Source organism: Sphaerodactylus townsendi, linkage group LG13 (genome assembly GCF_021028975.2).
Source record: "Sphaerodactylus townsendi isolate TG3544 linkage group LG13, MPM_Stown_v2.3, whole genome shotgun sequence".
NCBI classification, from domain to species: Eukaryota; Metazoa; Chordata; class Lepidosauria; order Squamata; family Sphaerodactylidae; genus Sphaerodactylus; species Sphaerodactylus townsendi.
Genome location: NC_059437.1, coordinates 8,607,496 through 8,623,644, shown reverse-complemented (window position 1 = coordinate 8,623,644; position 16,149 = coordinate 8,607,496). Strand labels below are relative to the sequence as shown.

General features: G+C 44.9%; 1 protein-coding gene across 3 annotated transcripts in view; it reads right to left on the bottom strand.

Moving 5' to 3' along the window:
* The window catches only part of LOC125442646 (ras-related protein Rab-6B-like), a 28,373-nt gene extending 16,264 nt beyond the window's left edge, over positions 1-12,109 (bottom strand). The window contains exons 1-4 of one of the 3 annotated variants that reach the window (XM_048514167.1): positions 11,820-12,109; positions 7,517-7,575; positions 5,677-5,730; positions 3,650-3,755 (exon numbers count right to left, since the gene is read on the bottom strand). In XM_048514167.1, the coding sequence (XP_048370124.1) occupies positions 3,650-3,755; positions 5,677-5,730; positions 7,517-7,575; positions 11,820-11,901 (301 nt within the window). In that variant the 5' untranslated portion in view covers positions 11,902-12,109. The remainder of the gene's footprint in view (positions 1-3,649; positions 3,756-5,676; positions 5,731-7,516; positions 7,576-11,819) is intronic. The other 2 variants (XM_048514165.1, XM_048514166.1) reach the window with 2 other exon arrangements.
* Between the last annotated feature and the right edge of the window lie 4,040 nt (positions 12,110-16,149).

Sequence of the window (16,149 nt, the reverse complement as noted above, 5' to 3'; positions counted from 1 at the left end):
TTAACTGCTGGGAAAACTCCAAACCTTTAATTTCATTGAAATGCACATCGAATGCAACCACATTCTAACCAATCTGTACTAGAATCATTCTGAAAAAGAACCACGTTGGGCCCGTCAGCAACACAGAGAACTGAGGCATTACGGATCCAATCGATGACGTCCTGCAGAGAATTGAGGACGCTGTATGAAAAACTCCACAGACATCGAACATGGATGACGTTCAAAACAAAATGTGTTTAAATTTGGAATGTCAGCTCTGGACAAGGTTCTACAGCCTGTTTCCAGTTTGAAGGACAGAAATTGGCAAATCCATCCTATGTTATGACCTATTCTCATGCACAAGCTATCAGATCTTCCTTTGTGAAGTTTACACGAATATTAAACTACCTGCGACCAAGCGAAAGTTCATTCCCTGATGCCTTGCAAGTGATGGTCCTGCCATATTGCTGCTATCCTCTTCCGCCGGCAGTCTGGGAGTCTTTGCACTGCTGCTTTTCCTGCCAGGAGTTTGGGAACTGATCTTGACATCTGAGTGTGTGTTTGTGTGCTGGCCTGCTCTTTTGCTTTTTCGCGCCCTTGCCTACTTATCTGTGCACTCCAACACACGCCAGCTGGGTGACCTTGGGCCAGTCACAGTTCTTCTGAGCTCTCTCAGCCCCACCTACCTCACAGGGTGTTTGTTGTGAGGGGGGAAGGGAAAGGAGGTTGTCAGCATCCTTTGAGTCTCCTTACAGGAGGGAAAGGGGGGGGAATATAAATCCAATTCTTCTTTCTTCTTCCTCGTCCTCCTCATTCCAGGCTTCTCTTTGGGAAAACTGCCTGCTCAAATTCCATTTGCTTGGTGTAAGGAGAACCCAGCTTTGCCGTTATGTAAACATCCAATTATATTATACTGTCTGCTTAAACCGGTTCCACCTGGCATTGGAGAAATGAGGGATCTTCTGTGTATATCGACAGATCTCCAGATCTGTCTAGGGTTTCCTACCTGTCAATATCCTGCTACAGTTCTGCAATAAAAAATATCACGTTCCAATTCTGAGTTCTTCAATTGAGATTATAGTCACAGGGCATGACATCCACCCCAACCGGTCTCTCAGCAACTGTTACTAAGCATACCCATGCTCTCATATTCCTATCTGTATGAACGTCAGGTAGATACTGCATGGAAGCATTGGTGTGTATAATTCATACTTCTGCATGCCACTGGAAGAGATCAGTGCCAACTGAAATGTTGATACATATTCTACAACCTCACCCTGAAAGCAGAAAGGCTGCTTAAAACCTGCCCCACCCCCCCTTTTAAATTTTGCACCACCTGATCTGATGAACAGTCCTGGGGAACTTGAAAGTTTGCCCACTGTTAAATATCACTGGGTTGGACCTCACCATGGTGGTGTTTTTGGCTTTTACCGTTGGTTCAACACGACTCTAAACAATTTGTTTAGGACATGCTGGTACTGAACTGACCTCCTCCTTTAGAGCCCCTGGGGATGGGGCGGTATAAAAATTTAAATAATAAATAAATAAATAAATAAAAATAAATAGTGGTGTGGACTGCCAGAGACTCTCACAAGGGATGCCGTATGGTAACGGTATCTCCAGGCATGCAAGCCGAGAGACTTGGAGGTGCAGCAAACATCTCCCCAAATCTTTTCCAGTTTTCCATGAAAGCTTGTCTCAAATGGAAGGTGTTGGCTAAAAGAAGAGACACCGTGCTCCCATCTGCTGGCCTGAAAGTTTAGTGAAGGCCACAAAAAGGTTTCCCGCCCGAGTGATTGAAATGATGTGATAGTTCTCCTTCTGCCATATCAAGATCTATTTAGCGCCTGTATCCACCTTATCTATGCAAGCTCTCTAATTACTCATGTTTCAAGAGCATGGCTGAATACATTCAAGTATTGGATCAAATTATGTTTTAACTCTGATGTGCGCAGTTTAATATACACAGCGCGCCCAGACCTATTTGCCTCCCAATGGTATCAACTTCTCAAATCAAAAATTTACTCAATAGGTTTATTACTGGAAGATCTCTGTATGCTGACACCCAGAGAAATTTTCCAAACCTTGAAAAGTAAACTTCTAGAGCAGGAATATCATATCTTGTTGGGGCAAGCAAATAAATCATGCTCACCCCTCTCTGTCGGAATAATACCGGAACAGGGGCACATAGCCAAATATCTTGAATTATTAACTGAACCCCAACAGAGATGGATTATCACAAGGGCCAGATCCAATACCTTCCCCTCGGCCATTACAAAGGGTCGCTACTTATCCATACCTCTCCAGGATCGGGTTTGTCCACACTGTAAAAATCAAGTGGAGACTCTTGCTCACATTATTCTTGACTATCTGAGATATGTGGGCATTAGGAATTTCTCTCCCAGGCTGGCCCTAGACAAATCTGAAAGTGACTCTGACTGTTCTGTTGTGGAGCTTCTGTTAAACAACACAGATGTCATGCTCTTGGAAAAAGTAGCAAAATTTCTTTTACAAGTGGCAGAACTTTCTAAGTAATGTATACTGCTATATAGTCTTCCCATCTGGCAATGCTCTAGAACCTATTTTTAAATGCCAAATAAAGGTTGTTGTTGTTGTTACTCATGGTTAGTCCAGAACTACCAATATATCAATCATGCAGGATAGAAGAAAAATATTTCAAAGATCTGTATATGATCTTTGGATTGCAAAGGGAACAAACAAGACACTCACAAGCCAGCCAAACATTCAGTATTAATGCTACAGCAGCACTGTAGTGAAAGCTGGAGTAAAACTGAGATCTGGATTCAAATTCCAATTGCCAAGAATTTCAGTGAGTGACAATGGTCAGTTACCATTAACTGCTGCAAAGGATACCTACACAGATGGAACTGGGTTACAAAACTAACCCTATGTAAAAATGTGGCACAGAATTTCTCCCACACAAATGTTAATATCTACGGCAGGGGTCTTCAAACTATGGCCCTCCAGATGTTCATAGACTACAATTCCCATCAGCCCCTGCCAGCATGGCCAAGTGGTAGGGCTCATGGGAATTGTAGTCTATGAACATCTGGAGGGTCATAGTTTGAAGACCCCTGATCTAAGGAATTATCTCTGGAGAAAAAATGAATGCCAAAAAGCTGGGCACCCAGATTTACACCAAAGCAAAAACAAACCAACACTGAGAACATCTATACCCAAATTAGTTCACTAGCAGGGTATGGAATCTGACTTGATCATTCTCATTGAGACCCAAGAATATAAGAGTACAAGAGGCTGCGACACACACCACTACAGAAGCACGAAATCTATACTCTACATGCGAAACGGGATAATTTTCCAGCTTTTAATGTGTGACTTCAGTTATGAGATTTTGCCAAGCTGCCAAACTTGCAACGCATGAAGAGCAACGATCAACGGGATTGGTCAAAACCGGCTGCTTTTCACGAGAATTCACACTTGCATTTCCTAAGGAGGACTCTCTTTGGCATTACAAGCATAATTACATTGCTGCAAATATTGTTAAAACGTTCAAATAAAGATTGGACGCCCTCCCTAGCAGCGACAGCTTCCGCTAAACGCCTCCTGTTCCTTCAGTGAAAGTGACAGGCACGGATCCTCTCCTCCTTTCAGAGCCAGGCCCTCGCAAAGCCTAAGCCCCCATACCTACTTGTAACATCAAAGACAATGACAGCCGCAGCAGAGTCCCGGATGTAGCTAGGAATGAGGCTGCGGAATCTCTCCTGGCCGGCTGTATCCCACAGCTGCAGCCTGATCTGGGAAAACAGAAAGTGTGGGGAGGGGAGGGAGAAGTGGCGAAGGGGAGAAAGAGCAGAAAGATGGAAAAACAAAATGAAAACAAAACAAAATATGAAATAAAAAAAGATGCAAACTCTCCAGGCAAAACAATATTCAACGGAAAAAGTTAAAACGAAACAAAAATGCAGTGCAAATGAAAAAGAAAGGGAGTCTGCCAAAAGGTCCCAGACTGAGGTCTCTCGTCGTTATCTACTACCTGGCCCTTTAAACTGCTGATGCTGGGGATTGAACTAGGGCAGTGATGGCGAACCTTTTTAAGACCGAGTGCCCAAATTGCAACCCAAACCCCACTTATTCATCGCAAAGTGCCAACCCAGCAATTTAACCTGAATGCTGAGGTTTTAGTTTAGAAAAAACTGGTTAACTCCCTCTTCCTCCACCCCACTCGCTTGAGCAGGGGCCAGCCTGCTCTAGCCTCCAGCAAGTCCTGGGCACACCGCTCTGTGCCTCTCTAGCATCTCTGCCTCCTCTGCGCCCGCCCCTCGGGCAGCAGCCACCCGGAGCACAGGCACTAGGCCCGCCAGCTGAGTCCTCCCTGCTCACCATGGTGTGCGCATGTTGTGCTCAGTGGCTCAAGCCAGCCTAGATGTGTGTGGGGGGGTGATTTTCTGCCCCCCGCATGACAAACTCTGTGCGCGTGCCCACAGAGAGGGTTCCGAGTGCCACCTCTGGCACCCATGCCATAGGTTCGCCATCACCGAACTAGGGACTTTCTTCATGCCAAGTAGATGTTCTACCACTAAACCGCAGCCTCTCCATCACTTCCCCATTCCCAACGCGTCAGTCCTCTGCAGAATGACATCTCTGCAATCAGGCACAGGCTCTCCTTTTCTGACATAAAACTCAGCAACTCTGTCAGCTACAAAAAACTGGAAGCTGCTTCAACTGAACTGTGTTTCCTTATGGATATTGTTGGACATTTCAGGAGTTAATGAAGGGGAAAGGCAGGGTTCGGGTTCAGTCTTGTCTTAATCCTGACAGCCACAGACAAAACAAGACTAGAGGCACAGCCTAGATACTAGACAACACGGTCATGTCGTGGTTATATTGCAAAGTCACGAGAAGGACAGCACTGCAGAGAGTGTTTGGGTCACTTCTAAGCAATCCACATTTGGTTCCTATGAAGGGCAGACTTAGGACAAATTTTTCTCTCTAGCCTAAACTTTGACCTTGTAGCTTTTGCACAAGAACATAAGAACTAGCTTGCTGGATCAGACCAGAGTCCATCTAGTCCAGCACTCTGCTACTTGCAGTGGCCCACCAGGTGCCTTTGGGAGCTCACATGCAGGATGTGAAAGCAATGGTCTTCTGCTGCTGCTGCTCCTGAGCACCTGGTCTGCTAAGGCATTTGCAATCCGAGATCAAGGAGGATCAAGATTGGTAGCCATAAATCGACTTCTCCTCCATAAATCTGTCCAAGTCCTTTTTAAAGCTATCCAGGTTAGTGGCCATCACCACCAAATGAGATAAGAACCATAGAGTACTATGATTTGGATTCTTCTCTTTCCATTCCCTTTTTTAAAAGCACAGTACTACTTATTGTGAACAAAGGCAATAACTCTTAGGAATATAGGTATAATCCATACCATACACTCATTACAGGGGGCTTTCTGCTTTCTGTTTCCATGTGACATATTTGTTCAGTTAGACAGGTCGCTTCAGGCGTCTGGCATACTGAATTGTTTGCTTGCCACTTGCACCTTTGACATCACAATGCATTTTAAATATATAACCGGGCTGCTCCTTGCTAAAGATGATGGCTGACATCGACTGCCATGCGCTTAAAGAATCGTGCTGAACACTGAAACAAATACACACACCATTGAATTGTGGAGATTACATCCCTCCCAAATTAAGCATATAGATATCCCCACTCACCGTGCGGTCTTCTAGATACATCGTCTTTGAGAGAAAATCAATTCCAATAGTGGCCTGAAAAAACAAGGAAGGAATTGTAAGTAACTTTGCACTGTGGCGCACTTCTATTTAAGAGCATCCGTCCAAGTATTTTAAGTGTTTAAACTGCACACGGGGTCAGCAAATATTAACCGCACAGAGAGATTTAATGAGCTACATAAAGGGAAACAGACATGCAACGTCCTCCAAGACAAAGGAAGAAAGTAGTTTGATGAAGTCTGGATGCCTTCAATCAAAATTTCACAAAGGAAATATTAGCTGAACATTAGAACATCACACCCATTTGGAAGGTAATGCACGTCAGGTGAACTGGACACAGCATCATGGTGTGGGGGTGGTGCACTGTGCTTCTGCCCCACAAATGGGGACCTTCAAGTTAAGACAGAATTCTGAATGACCAGTGGATTCTGTCTGCATTCTTAGTGAATACTTCATTAGAAAGTAGGTAACAGTGGATGATGCTGAAGTACTGAAGAAATGAATTGCTTGTTGCCAAGTCACTGATTTTGGAGATGAGGCAGGCCTTCCTAAGAGGCACCACATGTAAAACTTACAGGTCCATCTAAACCTGGAGCCGACAGGATACGCTGCTGTTGTGGTGCAGCCCCGTCGCCTCCAATGGGGCTTTTCGGTGGTGCAGGGAGCTTGGGAAAACCCCCAAACTCCCCTGCTGATGGAAAGCCCGGCAGGTCTTCTGCCCTAATCAGCTGTGCAGACTTTTCAAAACGTTGCTCTGGCAGAAGCTGCCACCACAGCACACGGATCTCTTTAAATGGCTGCAAATCACATTCAAAGCTCACACAGAATCTTCCAAGTCTTAGGCGGTTTCACGGACTGAAAGCAACGGCTTCAGCCCGGTAAAACACTGTTTTGGTGGGGACCCTTCGCACAGGCGCCACTGCCAAATCGATGCAGCAGCGCCCTGTACCCGCCCAAACAGTGTATTCAAAACTCGCTTGGGGAGTGAGTTTTCCTGCAAACGCCGGCTTCCATCCACTGCCATGCGAACGGCAGCGGGTGGAAGCCGGCGTTTCCCCCTCCCCTCCCCGGCCCCAAACGCCTCGCTACCTTCTGCTGGCAGCCTCGTTGCTCTGAGGAGGGAAGGGGACACGCCCCCTGGTCTCTGGTGCTTCAGTTGTTGCTGTGGCCATGGGGGCATGTCCCCTTCCCTCCTCAGAGTGACGCGGCTGCCAGCAGAAGGTAACGAGGTGTCTGGGGCTGGGGAAGGGAATACGCGGCTGTGCGGAGCTTGCTCCCACAGCTGCGCATCCCATGGGGCCATTTGTGCGAACGGCCCCAGAGCCCGCATCGGCATGATTAATGCTGATGCAGGGTCTCTCCCTTGGCTGTGCGAAAACCGCCTTATAAAGGATATTGTTTAATGAATCAGAATAAAGGCCGTGGATGTGATCTTCATCTAAAAAAAAATAGCTTACTAATACTGATTCTCTGGTTTGTGGGGAGACTGCCTGGGTTTTGTCTTTGTTAACAGGGAAACTGAACAGTTTTTTCTTACAATATGGTGATTTTTACCACGGCGGCATCTGACATCCCTGGTGGATGCAAGCCCAGAAACCTCTTAGAAAGCAACGCATATTTTGCAGCCAACTTCCATCTAACCAGTGGCTCCAAATTAGTCCATAAAACATTCATAGATTAACAGTCACAGACTGTAAACACACTGAAGGCGTGTGGCTGGAAACAAAGGGCAACCAAATCCTGATATGCAATCATCCTTTTGCTCTGCTCCAAAATAATGAATTTTAGATGTTCGACGTGGATTCACGACATTCCTACTTACCTGGTAAGTGTTGTCAAAACTGTCATACATAAACCTGGTGATCAGGGAGGTCTTCCCAACTGCAGAAAAGAGAGGAGGAGAGGTTACTTTTCGCATATGAAGTCATAAATGAATTACCTACAACAGCCACCTACTTCTTACACCCTTCAGCTACCCAGTATGAACCAGCAAGATTTTGGACCTGGTGCTTTAGAAACTGTATGTTAGACACTAATTTTTTCTTTATTTTTATGAATGATGACTGAGAGACAGCAGAGAAGAGATAAACAAACAGAATATGAAAATCCCCATAACTTGGAATGGATACAAATTGTGGCAACCTAAATCCTAAGCAGACATACAAGGAGAAATTATGTTAAAAATGTAAGAAGGAGCCTGCTGGATCAGACCAGAGTCCATCTAGTCCAGCACTCTGCTACTCGCAGTGGCCCACCAGATACCTTGGGGAGCTCACAGGCAGGATGGCCTTCTGCTGCTGCTGCTCCAGAGCACCTGGTCTGCTAAGGCATCTGCAACCTCAGATCAAGGAGGATCAAGACTGGCAGTCATAGATGGACTTCTCCTCCATAAATTTGTTTAACCCCCTTTTGAAACTATCCAGGTTAGTGGCCAACACCACCTCCTGTGGCAGCACATTCTAAACACCAATTGCGTGTTGCGTGAAGAAATGTTCCTTTTATTAGTCCTAATTCTTCCCCCCAGCATTTTCAATGTATGCCCCTGGTTCTAGTATTGTGAGAAAGAGAGAAAATTTTCTCTTTGTCAACATTTTCTACCCCATGCATAATTTTATAGACTCAAGACATCTCCTCTCCAAAGAGCCCCAAACGCTGCAGCCTCTCCTCATAAGGAAGGTGCTCCAGTCCCTCAATCATCATTGTTGCCCTTCTCTGCACTTTTTCTATCTCTTCAATATCCTTTTTGAGATGTGGCGACCAGAACTGAACACAGTACTCCAAGTGCGGTCACACCACTACTTTATATAAGGGCATGACAATCTTTGCAGTTTTATTCTCAATTTCTTTCCTAATTATCCCCAGCATAGAGTTTGCCTTCTCTAAAGAAGCTGAATAAGCAGGGTCCACGCAGTCAACATGGACAAGGGCCTGCTCCACAGATGCTATACCCAAACTCTTAAATCAGCATGATAAACCAACTACAAAGAATGGTCCTATTTATTTCAGTTGAGCTTTAATATCCGAAGTAACTCTTAGCTGGCACAGCAGACAGTTTCCTCGCTGAAATAATGGCAGTGCCTTTCTATATTCCGATTTCTTCTATCCACAAGTGAAAATAATTTTTCAGGCATGCCAAATGAAAGGAATGTCCCAGTGGCTGTATCTGCAAGGATGCAAAATGGAGGGAGACAATATAAGCTTCATTCCTAATTCAGTTAGTGGACAGGACTGGCTTAAGCTCCTTGAACAATTCTGGCCTGTGCAGAGGAAGCGCAGGAGGATAGTATTGTTCTGTGCTTGTAAGTGCATCTGTATTTATATATGTGCTTTCAACCACTTTCTTCGTGCATATTATGTTTCAATACACAGGATTTGGGGCATTAGTTAGCCAGCCAATCTGGAATGTTAGACATTTATAGGAAACACTTTAGCCCCTCTCCTCACATGCTTCTAACTTACACTTTTGGTAGAAAGAGTCACTGGAAACAGAGGCCCCTTTCGCACACACAAAATAATGCATTTTCAAACCACTTTCACAACTGTTTGCAAGTGGATTTTGCAATTCCGCACAGCTTCAAAGAGCACTGAAAGCAGTTTGAAAGTGCATTATTCTGCATGTGCGGAATGAGCCAGAGAGAATCAGCTCACCAGTTAAAGGAAAAAAGCAACTTTGAGATGCCATGGTTAAGTAAGCAATATTACATACAACTGATTGTCTGCCATTTCAGATAGTTGAGATATCACAGCTAAGTATGTTTCAGTACATTAGCCCTTTGACCCCATTTATTTATTTAAAATCACGCCCAAGAAAAAGATAAACAAGCAAGCACACTAACAAACAAAAAACCCTATCAGGCAGATGGTAACTCTATCTGGGAAAGTAACTGATGGTATAAAAGAAATTTTCCAAGACATCATTTTGCATAAACAAGTGTTAATAAATATTTTACATTCCTTGAAAGTACAACATTTGGCTTGGTGGTTGCGTGTGTGTGGAGGAGGGACTCTCTGATATCCAGCAGACAACACACAAGTAAATCTCATGCAACGATGGTAAATTCCCTCACTGAAAGCATCTAGGTCCAAAGCCCCATTCAAACAAGCTACCCAGACAGTTGTTAGCATTGCATGTAAGATTTAGGAATAAGTAATATTGTATGTAATTAGTATGAGGAGCTATATTTTTTGAAGCAATTCATCAATGAACAGGCCTCTCTGAGACCTTAGAACGAATACATTCTGTGTTTAAAGAGAACAGGGACCACTTTATAAGACCATTTGATTTGGGAGTGGGAACTAATAATCTCAGAAACATTGACACCTCCCTATCTTCTTCCAAGAGCCTCCTCCAGATTCAAAACCTCTCCGCCAGTGGATTGTCTCTTTACTCCTTCCCAAATATTGAATTCACTTTTTTCACTGTCAACTGTAGGCTCCTCAGACCTATCTTTTTCTTCATGCTATTAAAGGAAGGCACCGTATATGACAATAACGCCGAAACAATAACACTGTCTGAAGCACCTCGTCAAGGATCATGCATTTCACCGGGCAATGGCTTTGAGATTGGAGGTCTCAGCAGTGAGAAAGTAATTCTGCACTTGGAAATACACCTGTAAGGGATGTGGCAATGGCCACCAGGCTTCAAATGGGATCAGGACACACCTACTGACACATTCAAGGGCTATTAGCCATGCTGCCCAAATGCAACCCTGCATTCAGAGGGAGTAAACCTCAGATGATAGGACAATGTGGGAGGGCCTTCAGCTTTGGTACCCTGCTTGCAGGTCTTCTGGGTGGATGGGCAGAGAAGAGATGCTGAACTAGACAGCCCTTGGCCTGATTCAGTTGAGCTGCTCTGACATTCTTAGGATACCGACTAAATCAGCAACTTGCATCAATTCCTTCTTCGTGCTCCTTTCATGGCCTCCTACAAGGTCCCCTACCTTCCAGGAGCAACAACCTTTCACAGGCTGTAAAGGCAAAAAAAGGGAGGAAAGTTGCATACCACTGATGGGAAAATTTAGCCAAAATCCAACCCTTAACTGCCTCATATTAGGGGAAGATGAATACATGTGAGGGTGCCTTACAGAGAGTCAGCGGAGTGGTCTACGAAGGCCACTGTTTATTCTGCTTGGCAGCAGCTTTCAAATCTTTTCCACCAGCTCTCCCTGTTAATTCAAAAACAAAACCCTAGAGATGCCAAGAAAGGAACCTCAGCTCTTCTGCATGGAAAGCAGACGAATTACCTTGAGCCACAGGGACTAGGGAGGAGTCCTGGGTGTTATTAGTAAAAAGAGCAATGAATTGTCAAAGGCTTTCATAGCAAGGATCAACTGACTGTTGTGGGTTTTCTGGGCTGCTTGGCCATGGTCTGGCAGCTTTTGCGCCAAACATTTAACCTGCATCTACAGCTGGCATCTTCAGAGGCATGTCACAGTGAGAGGCATTTCCATGACACCATGTGGCATGATTGCTTGGTGGGATACAAGTTTCTCCCCTCCTCACTGAGGGGAGGCAGGTGTCCTAGCGGTACATCTGCAATGAGCTCCACCCAGACAACTGCAAATGTGCCACTCCCCGTGAGGGGAACAAAACATATCACTCCACACAAGCACTCCACACTGTGCCACAGGGTGAAACACATCTTACTGTGACAAGCCTCTGAAGATGCCAGCCATAGATGCGGGCACTAGAGCGCCAGGGAAAGAGTAGATCCCGGTCTGTACCTCCAGGTTCCTTGTTGCCTCCATCAGTTGTACGCAGCTGTTCCTACTATAGGTAAAACTACTCCTACTATAGGTAAAACTTTTTTAAAGTTATAATGCTGTTGATCAAGGTGAAGAGAACCAATGGGTGACACCATGACCTGCCTCTGAAGATGCCAGCCACAGAGGCAGATGAAATGTTAGGAACACACTCTACTAGACCATGGCCACACAGCCCGGAAAACCCACAACCCCCTAAAAGAACCATCCCCTCCCAAGGAGACGCTGCAAGGGGAAGTCCTCCTGAGGTTGGAGGGGGCACTCTCGGGGGGGGGGGGGAAGAATGTGGTCGCTGGGGACCGCCTTCCTTGCCTGCCCCTCTACCCAAGTCCCCTTCCTCCAGCCAAGCCCGGCCCTCACCGCTTTGCTCTCCGAGGAAAACCAACTTGAACTTGCGCAGAGGGTTGCCGAACTCGCCACCGGCTCCTCCCGGCACCGACATGGTAGGGCTGGAAGCGGGGAAGGAAGGACGGAAGGAAGCAAGGAAGGAAAAGGAAGGAAAAGGAAGGAAGGACGTAGGGAAGGAAGCAAGGAAGGACGGAAGGACGAAAGGAAACAAGGAAGGAGGGGAAAAGGCAGGCAGCCGCCGGGCCGACCTGACGGGAGCGGAACCGCCGCCGCCGCCACACAACAACGCTCGAGCCGCCCGGCCACCGACTGCGTCACTTCCGCCCTGCCGTCGCGCGCCGCCTCCGGAGGCAGCTCAATGATCTCATCGCCTCACGTAGAGGAGGGAGCGTCATGAAGTCATCCCGTTCGGCGTCCACGGGGGGCGGGGCGGAGGGGGCTGTCGCCATTTTGATGGTCACCATGGCGACGCTTCCGATTCCGGCGACCAATTAAAAAAAAAAACACAACCGAAATATTCTAGGCGTACGGTCGCGAAGATAGACGACATCTAGAAGGGGAGGTTCAGTTCCCCTGGAAAGTTAACGTGAGCATTTATGTTTTGAGCATTTTGAGAAACAAACTACAGATTTTTCTTTCAATTTGCATTTCTACCTAAGCTCCTTGGATCACAACAGTCACTGGCCAGAAAAACAGCCTGCAGAAAAACAGCCTGCTTCTTGCTGAACCACAAAACTTAAAAAAAATATATGTCAAGTTGCCATAAATCATAGCCAGAAAACTCTCTCATACTTATTTTTTGCTAGTTTTATTATATTATTGCATTTTTAGCATTTCACTGATTATAAAATGATATAGGTTTGACTTTTAAAATATATTTTATGCCTACAATAAACCATGGAAAACTCACAAACTGATTTTTAAAATTGATTTTGTTACACACACACACCCAACCATTTATAGGTACATTAAGGTAAAACAGATTGTTGCTTTTCATATTTAATTTGGCGGTCTCCATCTAGTGCAGGGGTCTGCAACCTGTGGCTCTCCAGATGTTCATGGACTACAAATCCAATGAGCCCCTGCCAGCAATTGGCTATGCTGACAGGGGCTGATGGGAATTGTAGTTCATGAACATCTGGAGAGCCACAGGTTGCAGACTCCTGATCTAGTGGGCTTGATATTCTACATATTGCAATTTTATATTAGATTGTATTTTTATATTGCCGTGTAGGGGTATTTACTGTCATTTGCTCTGGCAATTTCCTTTTAAAAAAATCTGAAGTGATCTGAATCCCTTGAAGTCAACCATCAAGTTATGTGGTCTATTTTCTTGCTATTGAACTATATTTGAGACTGCAGAATGTGTCTGTGTAAATCTTGATCTATCTATGCCTATTCAAGGTTAATAAAGATAAAGAAAAAAGATATTCTACATTCACAGATCAGCCATCACAATCTCTGCCTTGGAGATTTTTGCTGACCATCATAATGGGTGGGGTAGGTGTGCTCAAATGGTACAACAAAAGAAAAAAGCCCCTAATGGCTAATGGTAATAAAATCACCAGCCTCTTCCAAAACCTCCAATCAAAGGAGCGACCTTCACACTAAACCTACTGGGCACATAACACAAGAAACAAGTATATTCTAAACATGAACATTTTTAAATGTGAGTAATTGTTTGGTCATTTCAGGAGGTTTTTAATTTTTTTAAAAAAAGTTTATGTTTAGAATATACATGTTCCTTGTGTTATGTATCCCAATAGGTTTAGTATGAAGGTTTTTCACGAAATCATTCTACACCAGGGAATGACATCCCATTTATTATTATCTATTATATACTGAGTGGAAATACCTTATATACCTTAGATGGTTGGAAAAACTTTCGGACTTAGTAGAGAGCCCTCAGGGAACAAGGTATATTGTGTTATTTGATTTGCATTATTTATACCAAGCAACAGACTTAGGCACAAACTCAGGTGAACTGCACATTTGGAGTTGTATGACTTACATAAAAACAAGAGATTGAAGCAGTAGCTCTTTTGACTAGGAGTTTTTGAAGAAACTGCTGATTTTATTACCGTTAGCCGTTAGGGGCTTTCCTTTATACCTTTTGGAAATTTTTGCAGCGGGCTGGTGATGTCAGGAAATTCCAGATTCAATTCTTTATAGTGAAAGCTGTGGACATGAATGTAATTTCTCATTTTAATACAGTGTTATTGATAACGGAGAACAATTCCAGATAAGGTTTTCTGGGGGCTCATTCTGTGGACTTTGGTGTGATCTTACAATGTATTTTGGTGAAGCCCATTTAAAAGTCATGAGGATTCATGAAGATCACAGTATTTAATACAGCGTTTGTGCCTTGGCAGTGTTCTGTGGTTTGTTGTGGTTCATTCTGTGGTCATACGCATGATGTGTGACTTCATGGTGAGGTCAGGGTGACCAAGCATAAAAAGGCTAACAATCCATGGAGACCTGTGCTATGATAGTGTGTTATTACACAATGACAATGCCACAAAGTGCTCAGTGTGATATTTATGTTGCTATGTTTTTCAGCCACGTTTCTGCACCACCGCAGTGCGACAAAGCCTTAGATGCGCGGTTGTTGTATTGTGATCAGTGGCTAGGGGCACGATTTGTGATTTGATTATGATTTTGGGGTCACCTAGTGCAAACATCAGGAGGATCCATGGGGATCCATGCATTTTAACCACATTTTTGCACCACTGCAGTGCCATGATGCATCTAGTTCCACCTCCAGATGGTAGCTGGAGATCTCCCACAATTACAACTTATCTCCAGTTGATTGAGATCAGTTCACCTGGAGAAAATGGCTGCTTTGAAAGGTGGACTGTATGGCATTATGCCTCTTTGATGAAGTCCCTCCCCTGCCCATGTTCCACCCTCTTCAGACTTCACCCCCAATATCTCCAGGTCTTTCCCAGCCTGGAGCTGGCAACTCTAGCCAGGGTCAAAACAAAACAAAACACAAGGAGGAGGAGGAGGGGAGGAGGGAGTAGGAGGAATAGGAGGAGTTTGGATTTATATCCCCCTTTCTCTCCTGTAGGAGACTCAAAGGGGCTTACAATCTCCTTGCCCTTCCCCCCTCACAACAAACACCCTGTGAGGTGGGTGGGGCTGAGAGAGCTCAGAAGAACTGTGACTTGCCCAAGGTCACCCAGCTGGCATGTGTGGGAGTGCACAGGCTAATCTGAATTCCCCAGATAAGCCTCCACAGCTCAGGTGGCAGAGCAGGGAATCAAACCCGGGTCCTCCAGATTAGAATGTACCTGCTCTTAACCACCATGCCACTGCTGCTCCAAGGATTGTTCACGATCAATTTGGATGGACAGATCTGGTATTGGACCTTGGTATTGTTGGAATTCAGAATCAAGACCAACAGTCAACTATATCAAAGTTAGGTGAAAGATGCAGGACAATTAGAAGGTTAAAATGATTTCTAACGTGGTTGATTTTAGTGGAGCGCAAAGGACAGAACAGAGGATGGTATTGCAATTACTGGTCAGGCACAGATCAGGTGACATCACAGAGATCCACCTAAAATGTATGTGTGGCGCTTGCATCCCAGCCTCCATCTGAACAAATTGCTGCTCAGTCACAGAATGGCTTTGCCAACAGACTGACAATTCTGAAGCTTTACCGCTCACGTAATCTGCTACTGCTTCCAGGTCACCAGTCCTGACATTCACTTAGTGGGTAGGCATCAAAATATTGTATTCAGGGTCTTCTGCCCCTGAAATAACTGGAATTACTCAGTAAGCTGTATTAAGGTTCCATCCTGCTTCTTCTTCAACAGAGACACTATGAAATGCTTTAGAGTCTAGGGTCATCAGTATGTGGAGGATATCTAATGATACATCCCCCCCCCCCCCCACAACTAGTTGTGACTTCAGACAATCCCTGGGTAGGGCTAGATTTAACTATGGGCTGAATGGAAGCAAAACCCCCAAACCTCAGCTCAGAGAACATGGGTTTGAAGGTGGCATCTGGGTTAGCTTAGAAGGTGGCTTGTGGCCTGTTTTGGATGGGGTCACACTGTCCCCTTAAGAAGCAAGTCTGCAGTGTATCTGTTTGTATGCCACCTCTTTGTCTGAGAACAAGCATCCGTGCAACTGAGAATGTGAGAATATTAACACAGTGCAATTTTATTTTTTAAATAAAGCAGTCATGGTTGATGAAGGTCCTAAGGTGGTGAGGAGAAATGGTACAAAATGCTGTTTCCAAAGTCCTTAGATACTGCAACTGCTGATTCACTTGCTCCTGTGTAAAGATTCTGCAGTGTTTTGGGGAGAAACAAATTCCATCCCACCTCCTGGAA